At 54.8% G+C, this 12,081-nt stretch overlaps 4 protein-coding genes across 4 annotated transcripts; 3 read left to right on the forward strand and 1 right to left on the reverse strand.

The window, feature by feature from the left end:
- Window positions 1-2,042: 2,042 nt before the first annotated feature.
- Window positions 2,043-3,397, forward strand: CABS01_04793 (WD repeat domain-containing protein; the record flags this gene model as incomplete). Its single annotated transcript, XM_060538163.1, has 3 exons — window positions 2,043-2,263; window positions 2,316-2,559; window positions 2,648-3,397. The coding sequence occupies 3 exons, from the start codon at window positions 2,043-2,045 to the stop codon at window positions 3,395-3,397; spliced, it is 1,215 nt and encodes a 404-aa protein (XP_060389825.1).
- Window positions 3,398-4,232: 835 nt separating this feature from the next.
- On the forward strand, window positions 4,233-5,339 carry CABS01_04794 (HpcH/HpaI aldolase/citrate lyase family protein; the record flags this gene model as incomplete). The annotated part of the gene is made up of 3 exons (XM_060538164.1): window positions 4,233-4,487; window positions 4,549-4,601; window positions 4,661-5,339. 3 exons carry the CDS (start codon window positions 4,233-4,235, stop codon window positions 5,337-5,339), a joined length of 987 nt encoding a protein of 328 aa, XP_060389826.1.
- Window positions 5,340-6,728: 1,389 nt separating this feature from the next.
- CABS01_04795 (NMD3 family protein) lies at window positions 6,729-8,234 on the forward strand (the record flags this gene model as incomplete). The annotated part of the gene is made up of 1 exon (XM_060538165.1): window positions 6,729-8,234. One exon carries the CDS (start codon window positions 6,729-6,731, stop codon window positions 8,232-8,234), a length of 1,506 nt encoding a protein of 501 aa, XP_060389827.1.
- Window positions 8,235-11,039: 2,805 nt separating this feature from the next.
- CABS01_04796 (RNA recognition domain-containing protein) lies at window positions 11,040-12,053 on the reverse strand (the record flags this gene model as incomplete). The annotated part of the gene is made up of 1 exon (XM_060538166.1): window positions 11,040-12,053. One exon carries the CDS (start codon window positions 12,051-12,053, stop codon window positions 11,040-11,042), a length of 1,014 nt encoding a protein of 337 aa, XP_060389828.1.
- Window positions 12,054-12,081: the final 28 nt, after the last annotated feature.

Genomic DNA, 12,081 nt, shown 5'->3' on the forward strand with positions numbered 1-12,081 from the left:
CTAGGCCGAGATGGTGCTCAGTGCTAATTCGAGAATGCCGCTTGCGACGCGAATCGCCCAGCGCCCATAGCACCATAGCACAAAAGTCCATCCATCACGGGTGGATTCTCTGTGCGCTAGGTTCGGAGCAACTTTGCCGACTTGGGGTCATGGATTCATCATAACGTCCTCCGTGAACCCGGATGATGGGTGTTTTCATGTATCGAAACTGACTGAGATGCATTGGAAAGGGGTCTCGGGATGCGGAGGAACAGAGCAGACTTGAAGCAGACGAAGTGTGTGTGCAAGACCAGACCGGTGTGCCGATCTTGAAGCCAACTGGGCCGACACGTCCCCTGAGGATGATGCCAAGTTGACGCTTGAGGGTGGCTTGGGTGCTTGGGTGGATGTAAGGCGGAAGAGGGTCGTCGGCGACAATTGCGTGCCAATGTTGCCGTTGCACGTGTCGGAGAGATTGCCGTCTGTCAGATTTACGAGGGCTGCAGGAAGGGCCAATTACCAAATACAAATGAGGTAAGCAGCGATGGCGTAAGTTGTGATACGTACCGGCACCAAGAGACCGGGATAGACACACGTAGAACCAACCCTCTGAATCTGGAATGGAAGGAGCACCCAAGGAGCAGGTACCGTAAATCTGCTTGGGCACAGACGGAACGATCCAATAAGATCCCCCCACGCCGGCACACCACCAGGAAAGCAACCCTGGTACACCGAACACACCTGGACACACCGAGCTTTCACCTGGAGAGATGATAAGGCGGCGGAGAACCAGGGACTTTGTGCCATCCAAGCCAAATATTCCCGCTGACTTGGTTGTGGACGTTCCCGTCTGACCAGAAAGGATGCCCCGCCAGGATCCAACCCGCCCTGTTGGGAATCTTCCGCAACTCTGGATAGCTTACACATGGTAACTCAAGCTTCCCGTACCTTACCGTGTCTTGCCTTCAGCCCAAGGTACATTACACAACTCCACGTTGCATGCTCCTACAGGATTTAGGCATCGCGGTAAAATACAAGAGACCCTTCATTCCAAGCTGACGTGGACCGAGCGGGCGACGACTCACCTCCCTTCGCTCGTATCTATAATATCCGATGCGGTCCGGACCCTTCGGTCGACTCGGCCGCACCGTCCGCTTCCCACCACCCTCTAGTGGACAAATCTCATACCGCACTGAAGGGACGGTGACTAACTTGCGGCATTCACAGAGGCAGGGGATGCAACGTGAACCGACTTATACGGATACACTGTACATGGGCCTCACGGGCCTCTCGATCTTCTCCGCCTTACAAGAGTCATGTCGTGATAACCCCAGCTCGCGGTGGATAGGTAATGGCAACTTTAAACAGACGCCCCAATCGCAACCGAAGTAGAAAAACATTTACGGCCTCTCTCGCTCTCTCGCCTGTGCACGCATTTGCCCTCACGGTAAAGGTGAATTATAGTGCCCATTTCCCATTTTCCCACGTCACGGGCTCTATTTCGGAATTGCCAAGATATCTCACCTCACACAATATCCCTGGTCCTTATCAGGTATTTATCTCGCCAGTCATATCAACATCCGCCGCCGTGGGATCCGAGCTCTTGGGTGTAGATTATCATCAGTTCGTCCTCGAATCAAAGTGCGACACCTCACGCAAACGGGCGGTTCGGAGTAATGTGTCAGAGGTCTGACGTGAGATACCTTGTCCCCGTTGTTGTACTCGGTATCCCGAATCCCGGTAGTCAGAAATGCCATCTCTGAAATTTGTCAAATTGTCAGATTCCTAAAAGCAGAGAAAACATGGCATGGCATGGCAATCAGACGAAGCACTGTCATGATCCTGTGAACATCTTCCGGCAGGCAACAGTGGCTCACCTCTGCAGCGTTAAGTAAGCCGGTTAGAGGAGTGCAGGTGGGCCAGGACCCTTCCTTCCGCAGAAGTGTACTGTGCGTTTCCAAATTTAGAGACACTGTTTTCGACTTTTCCTCCGCCATCTCAAATCGCCGCGCTTTCACTCTGATCTTTCGCGCGACAAGATCGCAGGTCGGACAATCTAGGCCATGGCAGAATCGACCCCTCACCCAAAGTCCATCCTTCGAGGCCACAAAGCCCAAGTGCACGCTTTGTCCTTCGTCCGCGGTAACGATCGTTTAGCCAGCGGAGATGCGGAAGGCTTCGTCGTCCTCTGGGACCTCACCATTATGCGCCCGACGGCCGTATGGAGGCCACATGAGAACGCAATTTTGGGGATAAAGGGTTGGGGAGGCGACCGGATAATAACGTGAGCCTCCCTCCATTGCTGCATCGCTGATCCTCTCTCACACTCTACTCAGCCACGGCCGGGATCATAAGCTTGCCGTCTGGCAACTGGGCCTCAAGGATGAATCTCACCTGAGCAAGAAGCTACCTCTCGATGAGACAGCAGAGCCACGGCCACAGCCTTGGCTTTTGCATCTCATCGACGTCAACACCATGAATTTCTGTTCATTCGCATCATGTGCTCCGCTGCCTGGCGAAGACGCGTCCGAGTCTTCGAACTTATTACTAGCAGTCCGAAACACTCTGGCGTCGGAATCGGTCAGTTCACCATCCCCGCCAATTATCTCCGCCTTTAAGCCCGGCCTTCTGCATGAGACCGGGGACCTAACCCGTGCATCCGTGATAGGTCGACATCTACGAATTACCGTCCAAGAAGCGACTTCACACAATAAAGTCAACAGAGAAGAATGGCATGGTCATGGCCCTAGCCCTGCTGTACGTTGACGTACCCGGGTCTGCACCGTCATCCACCAATGGTCGTTTGACCCTCGTCGCCGCATACGAGAATGGGTTAGCAACGGTCTTGCAGCTCAGCAGTGGGACTTGGAATACTACCTACTTGTCTCAAGTCCATAACCAGCCCATCCTCTCCCTCGACGTCGTCACGGAGCAAGGCTACTTTCTTACCTCCGGTGCAGATGCAACAATCGCCAAACACCCTATTCCGGGCCCTAATCCGGGACCTAACGCCGATATTGGTGGGGGCATCATCCAGCAGCCGTTGAAGATTCTGAACACCAAGCATTCGGGCCAGCAGAGTTTACGCCTTCGGGACGACGGACGCATCTTTGCTACCGCTGGCTGGGATTCCATGATTCGTGTGTATTCCTCCAAGACGCTCAAGGAGGTGGCAGCTCTCAAATGGCACCAAGTGGGATGTTACGCGGTTGCCTTGGCTAGTGTCGGCGCGACATCCCGGACTGATGAAACCAGAAGCGCGTCCAGCGATCCCAATCAGCTTCCCCACGATCTTATCTCTCGTCCAGGACAACAGCAGCTCAGTGTCAAGGACAGGCGCATCCAGCAAGCTCAGAATGCTCACTGGCTGGCAGCTGGCAGCAAAGACGGCAAAATATCCATGTGGGACATTTTCTGAGGGTCCATACGATCCCCTGTCTGATCCAGGTCGTAAATGATCCTGCAGTAAGACCTACTGTGATGGACAACGCTTAGCGCGGAGCCAAAAACATGATATTCCTTTCAAAGGTCATTGGAGGCTGGTAGAAGCTTACGCCAGCTCAGCCGGCTGTTAGGACCCGACCAATTCGGCCCGTGTCCGAGAGGTAGCAATTGACGTCCCTCGAACAATGACCGTCTGGTTAATGCACCAACTTCTTGCGTTCCCCGCGTCTAGGAAGCTCGCCCATATCGCCGTTGCTTTACCCTATACTAAGCACTAAGATACCCAATAAGCCATTGGATTGATGTACGGAAGAGCGTTTACGGCTAGGGTACGGAACTTTGTTCTTTTGCAAAGTCTTATGCTTGAGCATAACGACCAAACACTTTCTTTTGCCGACACACGCTGACGTGAGAGTAGGGTATCCACCCGTCGTTGCATCCATCGTGCTGTAGAAACTCTCCTCGTCGAACAAGGTCAAAGCAAGTCAATAGTTGGGGCATCTTCTAGGGCACCATATAGGACCAATGCTGGGTCACAAAGACATACCGATAGTCCAGCTCCACGTTATCGCTGCCGGAGAGAAAGCAACTGCGAGCCCCGGCAAGCTCTGGTGGCCCCTGAAGGTCCACAAGTTGGCAGCATGCAATGTGACGTTTGATGAATCCAACGTGATATAAAAGAGTTACCATTGCCGCTCTTCTCGTCAACATTTGGACGCATCGATATCTCTTCCATTACTTGGATACCTCACCCCAGAGACTCTATTCATCTACTATCACCCATCTTCCGAGCGGACAGACTAGCCAAGATGTCAGTCATTGGCCAGGAATACAAGAATGTCCCTACGCTGGGAATGAATGCCTACGCGGCGCCCTCCCTGTTTCAACCGCACAAGGCTCGTCAAGCCATTCGCGATGCCCACGAGAAGAAGATCCCCCCATTGATGTGCTATTATGCTGGCCTCAGTTCTCTCCCCATCACACGCTTCCTTGCCCCTATGGGATACGACGCAGTTTGGATTGACTGGGAGCATACGTCCTGTAACGTCGAGACCATGACATCGGTAAGTCATCGGCCGGAACGACAACTCCCTGTGCCGAACTTCACTGATCAACGGGGGATAGATGGTCCACGAAGCCATCTTCATGAGCCAGGGACGAACCATCCCATGGGTTCGGTAGGTGTTCCCATAAACACCTCGCGACAGTGAAGCTAGTGCTGACATGCATCCCGCAGTGTTCCCGGCCACGATCACGCCGCCATCGGCTATGCCCTCGACTGCGGTGCCAGCGTCGTCATCCCCCAGGTCGAGACGGTAGAGGAGGCCAAGCACGTCCTGTCCGCAGCCAAGTACGGCACCAAGCAGCGCGGCACACGCTCTGCTCCCCCCTTCCGCCTCATCCCCTTCCTCACCGACACCCCCTACGATCCCAACCGCGACATCCACAAGTGCGTCAACGACCAGGCCGCCATCATGATCCAGATCGAGTCCGCCGAGGGCGTGCGCAACCTCGACGCGATCCTCACAGAGTGCCCCGACATCGACGTCGTCTGGTTCGGCACGCTCGACTGCCGCGTCAGCATGAACCTCGAAGCCAAGATGGGCGGCATGGGCGCCGACGAGCCCGAGTGGCTCGAGATCTCGAAGCTCTTCTTCGATACGATCGACAAGCATGACAAGCCGTACGCTGGCTTCGCGTTCTGCGCGCCGCCGTACGGAAGCCCCGAGAAGCTTCGGGAGGCGGCGAAGAGGATGAGTCTTATTTCCATGTCGGCTGATGTGCTTCACCTCGGTGCGTTGGCTCAGGATTTGATGGTTGCTCGGGAGACTATTGGTCCCGTTGGTCGGGAGAACGGCAACGGGACGAATGGACAGGAGGCGGAGAAGACTGAGGAGGTGAACGGTAAGGCGTAGAGATGACCATTTCTAACGAGTTTATGATCTGAAACCTTCTGTAGGTATACCCTTGAGAGAGAAAAAATAGATTCTTTGCGATTTGAAGGTTTTGTGGAAGTTGGAGACCTGCGGTGATGTGTTCTTAGACTAAGCGAGAATCTTGGATCACGGATGATGCCACTCATACTACACCAGAATTCCCAGCCATGTTGATGATGCCAAAAGTTCCGAGCTGCAATTTCGAATGTTTGAGTAACTTGGTTATAAATGACGGATCGCCCCTCACGATTATTCTCCTTTCGCTACCACAGACAATAGACGGAGGGGGTGTGCGCGAGAAATCTACAGGCTGACTGACGCGGCGGTTATAGCAGCTGTAGATCCCGGAAGTCGATGAAATGGGTTCGCAGAACTACGATAGGCCTAAAAGTAGTCTCGTTGCTCCCCAGGTCATCCTCGGCTGTTTATTTATACTAGTAGACTGGCCCGCTAAGAGTCAGAAGTGATGGATAATCTTCAAGACACAGTTCCGAGTATCTAGAAAGAGGTTCCCATTCAGGGGCTTGACATCTACGAGCCTGCCCCCGTGCATGAAAGCATTTACGAAGGCTTGGCCGAATCAGACGACGAATCCACACAGTTCGTGCTGTTCCCTTCCTTCTGTCTCTCTCTACTGTCCTATTTATAGTGAGGCAGGCGAAAACTCTTACAACAGCCTTGATACATGCAGAGGTCTAAGTGAAGTGTCCTGACTCCTATATTATCTATTGATTGTCCGATACTGCTGTTAACATAGATCCTACTTATGCTGCAACCATGGCGTCTCGGCTAGCTTGAGCCAGAATGGCCGCAATTCATTTCGTGAAAACCGATGTGCCAAGGGTGGGCCTTTTATTAGTCTCTCTTCACGCAAATGTAGCAAATTACCACCTTGAGGAAGCCTCTTGAACATCGACATGGCCGACAATGCCGACCTGGGAGGAGGTGCCAAGCTATTGAGCCAACGATGAGTCACAAAAGTGATTTATTGACACAGTCTTTGACTAAAGTATTCGAATTCCGTGCCCAGCTGCCGTTTTCCCCGGGGCGGGACTCCCTCTGATTTTAGGTATTTAGATGATAGAATGCACGACTGGATGCTGGTGTTAGTTGTGATTACTAATGTGACTCGAAGCTGGGCGAAACCCCGCCACTAGCGGCGTCATTATCATGTGACTCTATTGATAAGCCCCGCGCTCGTCTTATCGGCCGGGGTTCATGATTTTTTTTTCCCCCTCGATGAACAACCCCGCCATACACCGAGCCCAAATTGCCCAAGAGAGCCCCTTGTCGCCTCATTTTCCCAAACCTTTTCCCTCCTCGACATCGACAAGGACTTAGGCAGTGAGGGCAAAAAGAGACGCCAAAATGAATATGAATAGCACCCACGCCACGATTCTCTGCTGCAACTGCGGCGCTCCCATCGACGGAACGACCGCCGCCAACGCGCTCTGCTTCGACTGCATCAAGTTGACTGTCGACATCTCCCAGGGCGTCCAGCGCGAAGCCACCCTCAACTACTGCAGAGACTGCGAGCGCTGGCTGCTGCCGCCCAGCAGTTGGATCGTCGCCGCCCCCGAGTCCCGCGAACTCCTCGCCCTCTGCCTCAAGAAGCTCAAGGGCCTGAACAAGATACGCATCATCGACGCCTCCTTTGTGTGGACGGAACCCCATTCGAGACGAGTCAAGGTCAAGATTACGATCCAGGACGAGGTCCAGAGCGGCGTCCTTCTCCAGCAGGCCTTTGAGGCGGTTTACATCGTCGCATACCAGCAATGTCCCGACTGCGCAAAGTCCTACACGGCCAACGTGTGGCGCGCCTCCGTCCAGGTCCGGCAAAAGGTCCTGCATAAGAGGACGTTCCTCTACCTCGAGCAGTTGATTATGAAGCACGGCGCACACAGAGATACCCTCAACATTAAGGAAGCAAAGGACGGAATCGATTTCTTCTTTTCGGCGAGGAATCAGGCTGAAAAGTTCTGTGATTTCCTCAACTCCGTTGTGCCTTGCACGGTCAAGAAGTCGCAGGAGCTCATCTCGCAGGATATCCACACATCGACAAAATCTTTCAAGTTCACCTTTTCAGTCGAACTGATTCCTATTTGCCGTGACGATCTTGTGGCTCTGCCCATCAAGCTGGCCCGAGCATCCGGCAACATTTCCCCCCTCGTCATTTGCCATAAGATCGGAACCGCAGTATACCTTTTCGACCCCAACACCCTTCAGACCGCAGATGTCAGCGCTCCTATCTACTGGCGTGCACCGTTCCGTTCCCTCGCCGACGTCAAGTCACTCGTTGAGTTTATCGTCATGGACATCGAGCCGACGGGCATCACAAAGGGCAAGTGGCATCTCGCAGAGGTGCAAGTAGCCCGTGCCTCCGACCTGGGCTCAAACGACAAGACCTACTTTGCGAGAACGCACTTGGGCGGCCTGCTGCACGCCGGCGACTCGGTCTTGGGCTACATGCTCACGGGCACCAACTTCAACAACGAGGAGTTTGACGCCATTGAAGAGTCGCACGCCTACGGCTCGACGATACCCGACGTCATCCTCGTCAAGAAACACTACCCCAACAGAAGAAAGCACAAGAACCGTAACTGGAAGCTCAAGCGCATGGCCAAGGACGAGGGTGAGCTGCTGCCCAAGCAGGCTGACCAGGACCGCATGAACGAGGACTACGAGCAATTCTTGCGCGACGTCGAGGAGGACGACGAGCTGCGCGCGACGATGGCGCTGTACAAGTCACAACAGCCGCAGAACATCGATCCGGACGCCATGAGCATCGCCGAGACCGAGGGCGACGAGGGTGCTCCGAGGGTGGACATGGATGAACTGCTTGACGACATGGACGAACTCCAGATTCAGGATTAAGCGTCAGGTGTGGATGTCCGTCTTCCGAAAGGTGAAGGGGAGGGGCGTGTCGTCCATGGACGGACGGGACAAAGTTGGGACGTGTCTCTGTCGCGGTCCCCGACGTTTGGTGGCCCCGGGACGGTGTTAAGGTTAAGTGGCCGTCTGCGGGGAGGAAATTTGTTTCCTTACGAGATGGTACGCGGACGCGTTTGGTTTCTTGGGCAATAGAGGAAGAGAGCGGAGGTGTCTCTCTCTCGGAAAATGAATGGGATGGTTTCAAGGATGGGGTGGCAAGGCGTGTATGCATCATCAGATACCTTTGACTGAGACTGCAACGCAAGTGAAAAAGGGCGTTTGCGTTTGTCGTTGGACAAAAAAAGACTACACTACCAGATCACCGCGTGGCTCATGCGCCCGCCTTGTCTTGTTGCGTTTCTCTGCAGTGTGTTCCTCTCTGCCGTTCAACCGCCGCATCTCACGATCCCATCGCCGTTAAGCAAGGATCCAGTCTCAGAGCTGTCGGCGATGTGCCATTTCAACTTGTCCGAGCTTCTCTTCATGCACTCTTCTTGCCCTCTCTACGCTCTGTGCTCAGCACTCCCCCAGGTCCCAGTGATAGGCAACGTCGTACGTGCGTCCAGCAGCAACTCGTCGCACGGCCCTCGACAGGGGCTCCCCCGACTTATACCATTCACACCATCCACACCCTACCCTCTGGTGTTTATTCGTACAACAGCACATCGACCTTCCCATTAACAGTTGTTCGTCCGTGCTCTTCTCCCTCAGTTACCCAAAGAGGGTGCCGACTGTCTGGGACTGCCGACTTCACTGTTTCTAATCGCCGACTCCAGCGGGCTTAAGCACGCAAGTCACACCATAAACTCGGCACTTCCAGACCCCTACCTTAGTCATGAGCCTGACGAGCCCATGGCCTGTCCGTCCGTCTGTCTGTCTGTTCATTCGAGAGACGGAGAGCCTCCCCTACGCCCATCCAGCGCTGGACACTCTTGGGCCCGCGAAACCGGCCGCAGCCGACTCTAGGAGCCACGCCCTCTGAGGCTCTGCCTGGGTACCAGAGACGGCGTCGTTGTTTCAACCTTCTACGAAACCGACGTGGTCCGTCCTTCCTCATCCTACCCTCAGGCTTCCCCAGAGTCTCTCCAAGGGGCCGTTCAGACTCAGCCTTACCCTCCCCGACCCCGGGCCCGAGTCCCAGACAGCCCTCCAGGCGCCGGCGGTTAAGCGGGAGTAAGAGACCTGTCGGCACCTCCCTTTCCCCAGACTTTGGACCACTCAGACAATAGACGTGTCCGTCACACCCATGGAGGCTCTACTCACACACATACACACCCCATCCATCATGAGGTAAGCCTCCACCTCCACCGTTTCCGACCACCAGCTTTCGCTGGCGACATTGATGAGATGATGGAGGGAGGGAGGGAGGCAGTGGGTTGCCGACAGGGACCTGAATGTCGGCGCCGCACCGCACGGATTTACAGTTTCCCTGAGGTTTGTCATGATGGTGGGGAGGGCGTACGTCGTGGTCAACGTTTTGTTTCTACCTTGCTCACTCACAGGTCAAGGCGGACTCCGACGGACGGGAGGCTCATTCTCTCACCCACACGGCGACGGGCGACGGCGGCTCGGTTTACTCCATTTGGCCGGGGTGACCTCCGCGAGCGGGCAGAAGTGGGAGTGGAGACCGCCCGTGTGCGCTCGCAACAACGGGTGTTGTCTTTTTATTTTATTTTTTTATTTTTTTGCGTTTGAGGCTTTTGAAGATCGGGGTTGCTGCCATCTGATCGAGATGCTGTAGACGGGGACTTTGTTTGCTTGGTTTCTTGGACGCCGGTGGGTTGGCGCGGCGCGGTGCTTTTTGGCGATGACTACGGTTTCGTGTGAGTAGGAGTAGTGACATGTCATGGGAGGAATCCTCATTCATGGCTTGTGTCTATGAGCTTGTGCCGGTATTGTCGAGTTAGGAGGTTCGCCGAGGTTGCGTTGTGGTGAGCTCAGTGTAAGTTGGTGTGAGTTGAGGGCGAGGCTGGAGAGCTGTTGATGAGGTGGTCAAGATCGCAGCCACGGCCGACAAGGATCTCTACACAATGACGACGTATTGCAAACTACCAATGGAAGGTCGTTCCGAGCCTAGATTTTTGCAATTACGCACTCCCTCACATGCTCTTGCGTACTTTCTAACGGTAAAGTATTCATATTAGCGCTGGCTATTTTAACGACTTCATTTCGAGCAGCTTCTTCGTCCGAGTTTCCAAGGGACCATTTCATCATATCTTTCATGCCAAGTGAATAGATCGCCAAGTCAAGAGCTCTCCAAGTGTGTAGCTCGTCGCGGAGCCGAGAGTGGTGTAGAGGAAGCATTCGCATTCGCTCCGGTTATGCAGTAATATACTTCGAAGTCCAAAGGGTCTTCTTCGTGCTGGTGGGTACAGACGACACGCATCATCCTGCCTGCATACTACTGCCGGCTTCTCAACTGTGGATAGCTTCGTCCCGCAGAGGTAGACACACAAAGAAACGTCATTTCGTCTTTTCTTTTCATGCCAAGATGCCAGACATATTGCCCACCTCAGCCGTCAAAGATGGTGACCCAGTAGCTCTCGCATTCGTAGTCCGGCAAGTCGGCCAAAGATGCCTACCAGTGACACACACCGCAACATCCCGAGGCTGCCGGGCCATAGGGCTCTCGCGCTTTTCATCTCATGATTTTTGAAAGTCACATTCTATGCTTCCCATTACCAGTGACATAAGCGGCGATAACTGTTGAACGCCGAACATAAGCACACACCCCACCCCTCTCCTTCATTAGAAGATCTTCCCGAGCACCCTCGCAACATCACCTGCCGGCTTCGCAGCCGAGCCAGCCTCGCTTTTCCTATCCGCCAGGGGTATCTGCTTAAACACCGTCCGCCTCTTGTCCAGCTTCCCGTCCGCCGCCGGTGCCGCCGCCGCACCACCATCGACAGAGGCCCCCGCTTCCGTCGTCGACGCAGCCGCCTTGCCGCGCTTCTCCCTCGTCGCAGCAATACCATCCAACACCCTGGCCCTCTCCACGTTGCGCACAAACTCCTTGTTCTCCTTGCTCGCTTTGCTAATCTCGGCCCGCATCCTGCTCGTCCGCTCCGCGTTTTCGGCCGTGATCTGCTCCGTCAGGTGGCGCCACTTGAACCCCTTGAGGTACTTTAGCGTCCAGATGTCGTCGTGGTAATACGACCCCTTCTTGCCGCCAATGGTCCGCGCGTTCAGCAGCTCGCAGACGGCTTTGGCGTCCTTTTTCCGCATGAACTCGACCCAGCCCTCCGTGTAGGACTTCTTCTTGTTGCCGCCGGCTTTGACGCGGCGCGCGTGCGCGGTCGGGTCCTCGGGCGCGAGGAAGATGCGGTTGATCTTGCCGTAGGGCTCGAGGAGGGAACGCAGCTTCTGGGGCTTCATGAAGGGCGGGATGCGGGAGATGTAGACGACGCCGGATTTCTTGATGGCCTCTTCCGTCGCGACGAGGTTCTTTTTCGTGAGGGGCTTGGAGACATCGGGCAGGTCTAGCTTTGGTGCCGAGCTTGAGGACTTTTTCTTGGTTGAGGTTGAGGCTTCCGCATCTTCGTCGGAATCCTCTTCGTCGTCGTCCCTCGCTGCGTCTTCGGCGTCCTTTGTGACATTCTGCTCCTCGTCGCTGAAGTCGTCCTCGTCCTCGCTGTCGACTTTGCGCCTCTTGGCACTGCGGCCTCCTTTGCGCAGCTCCTCAGCCTCGGAGTCGTAGCCCTGGTCGAGGTCGTCGTCGCTCTCGTCTGCGTCGAGAAACTTGTTTCGTTTTTCGGGAGCCATAGCGGCTTGCTGGGACTTAGAATGGATA

This window comes from Colletotrichum abscissum (assembly GCF_030869225.1).
Source record: "Colletotrichum abscissum strain IMI 504890 chromosome Unknown Scaffold_9.1, whole genome shotgun sequence".
Lineage (NCBI taxonomy): Eukaryota > Fungi > Ascomycota > Sordariomycetes > Glomerellales > Glomerellaceae > Colletotrichum > Colletotrichum abscissum.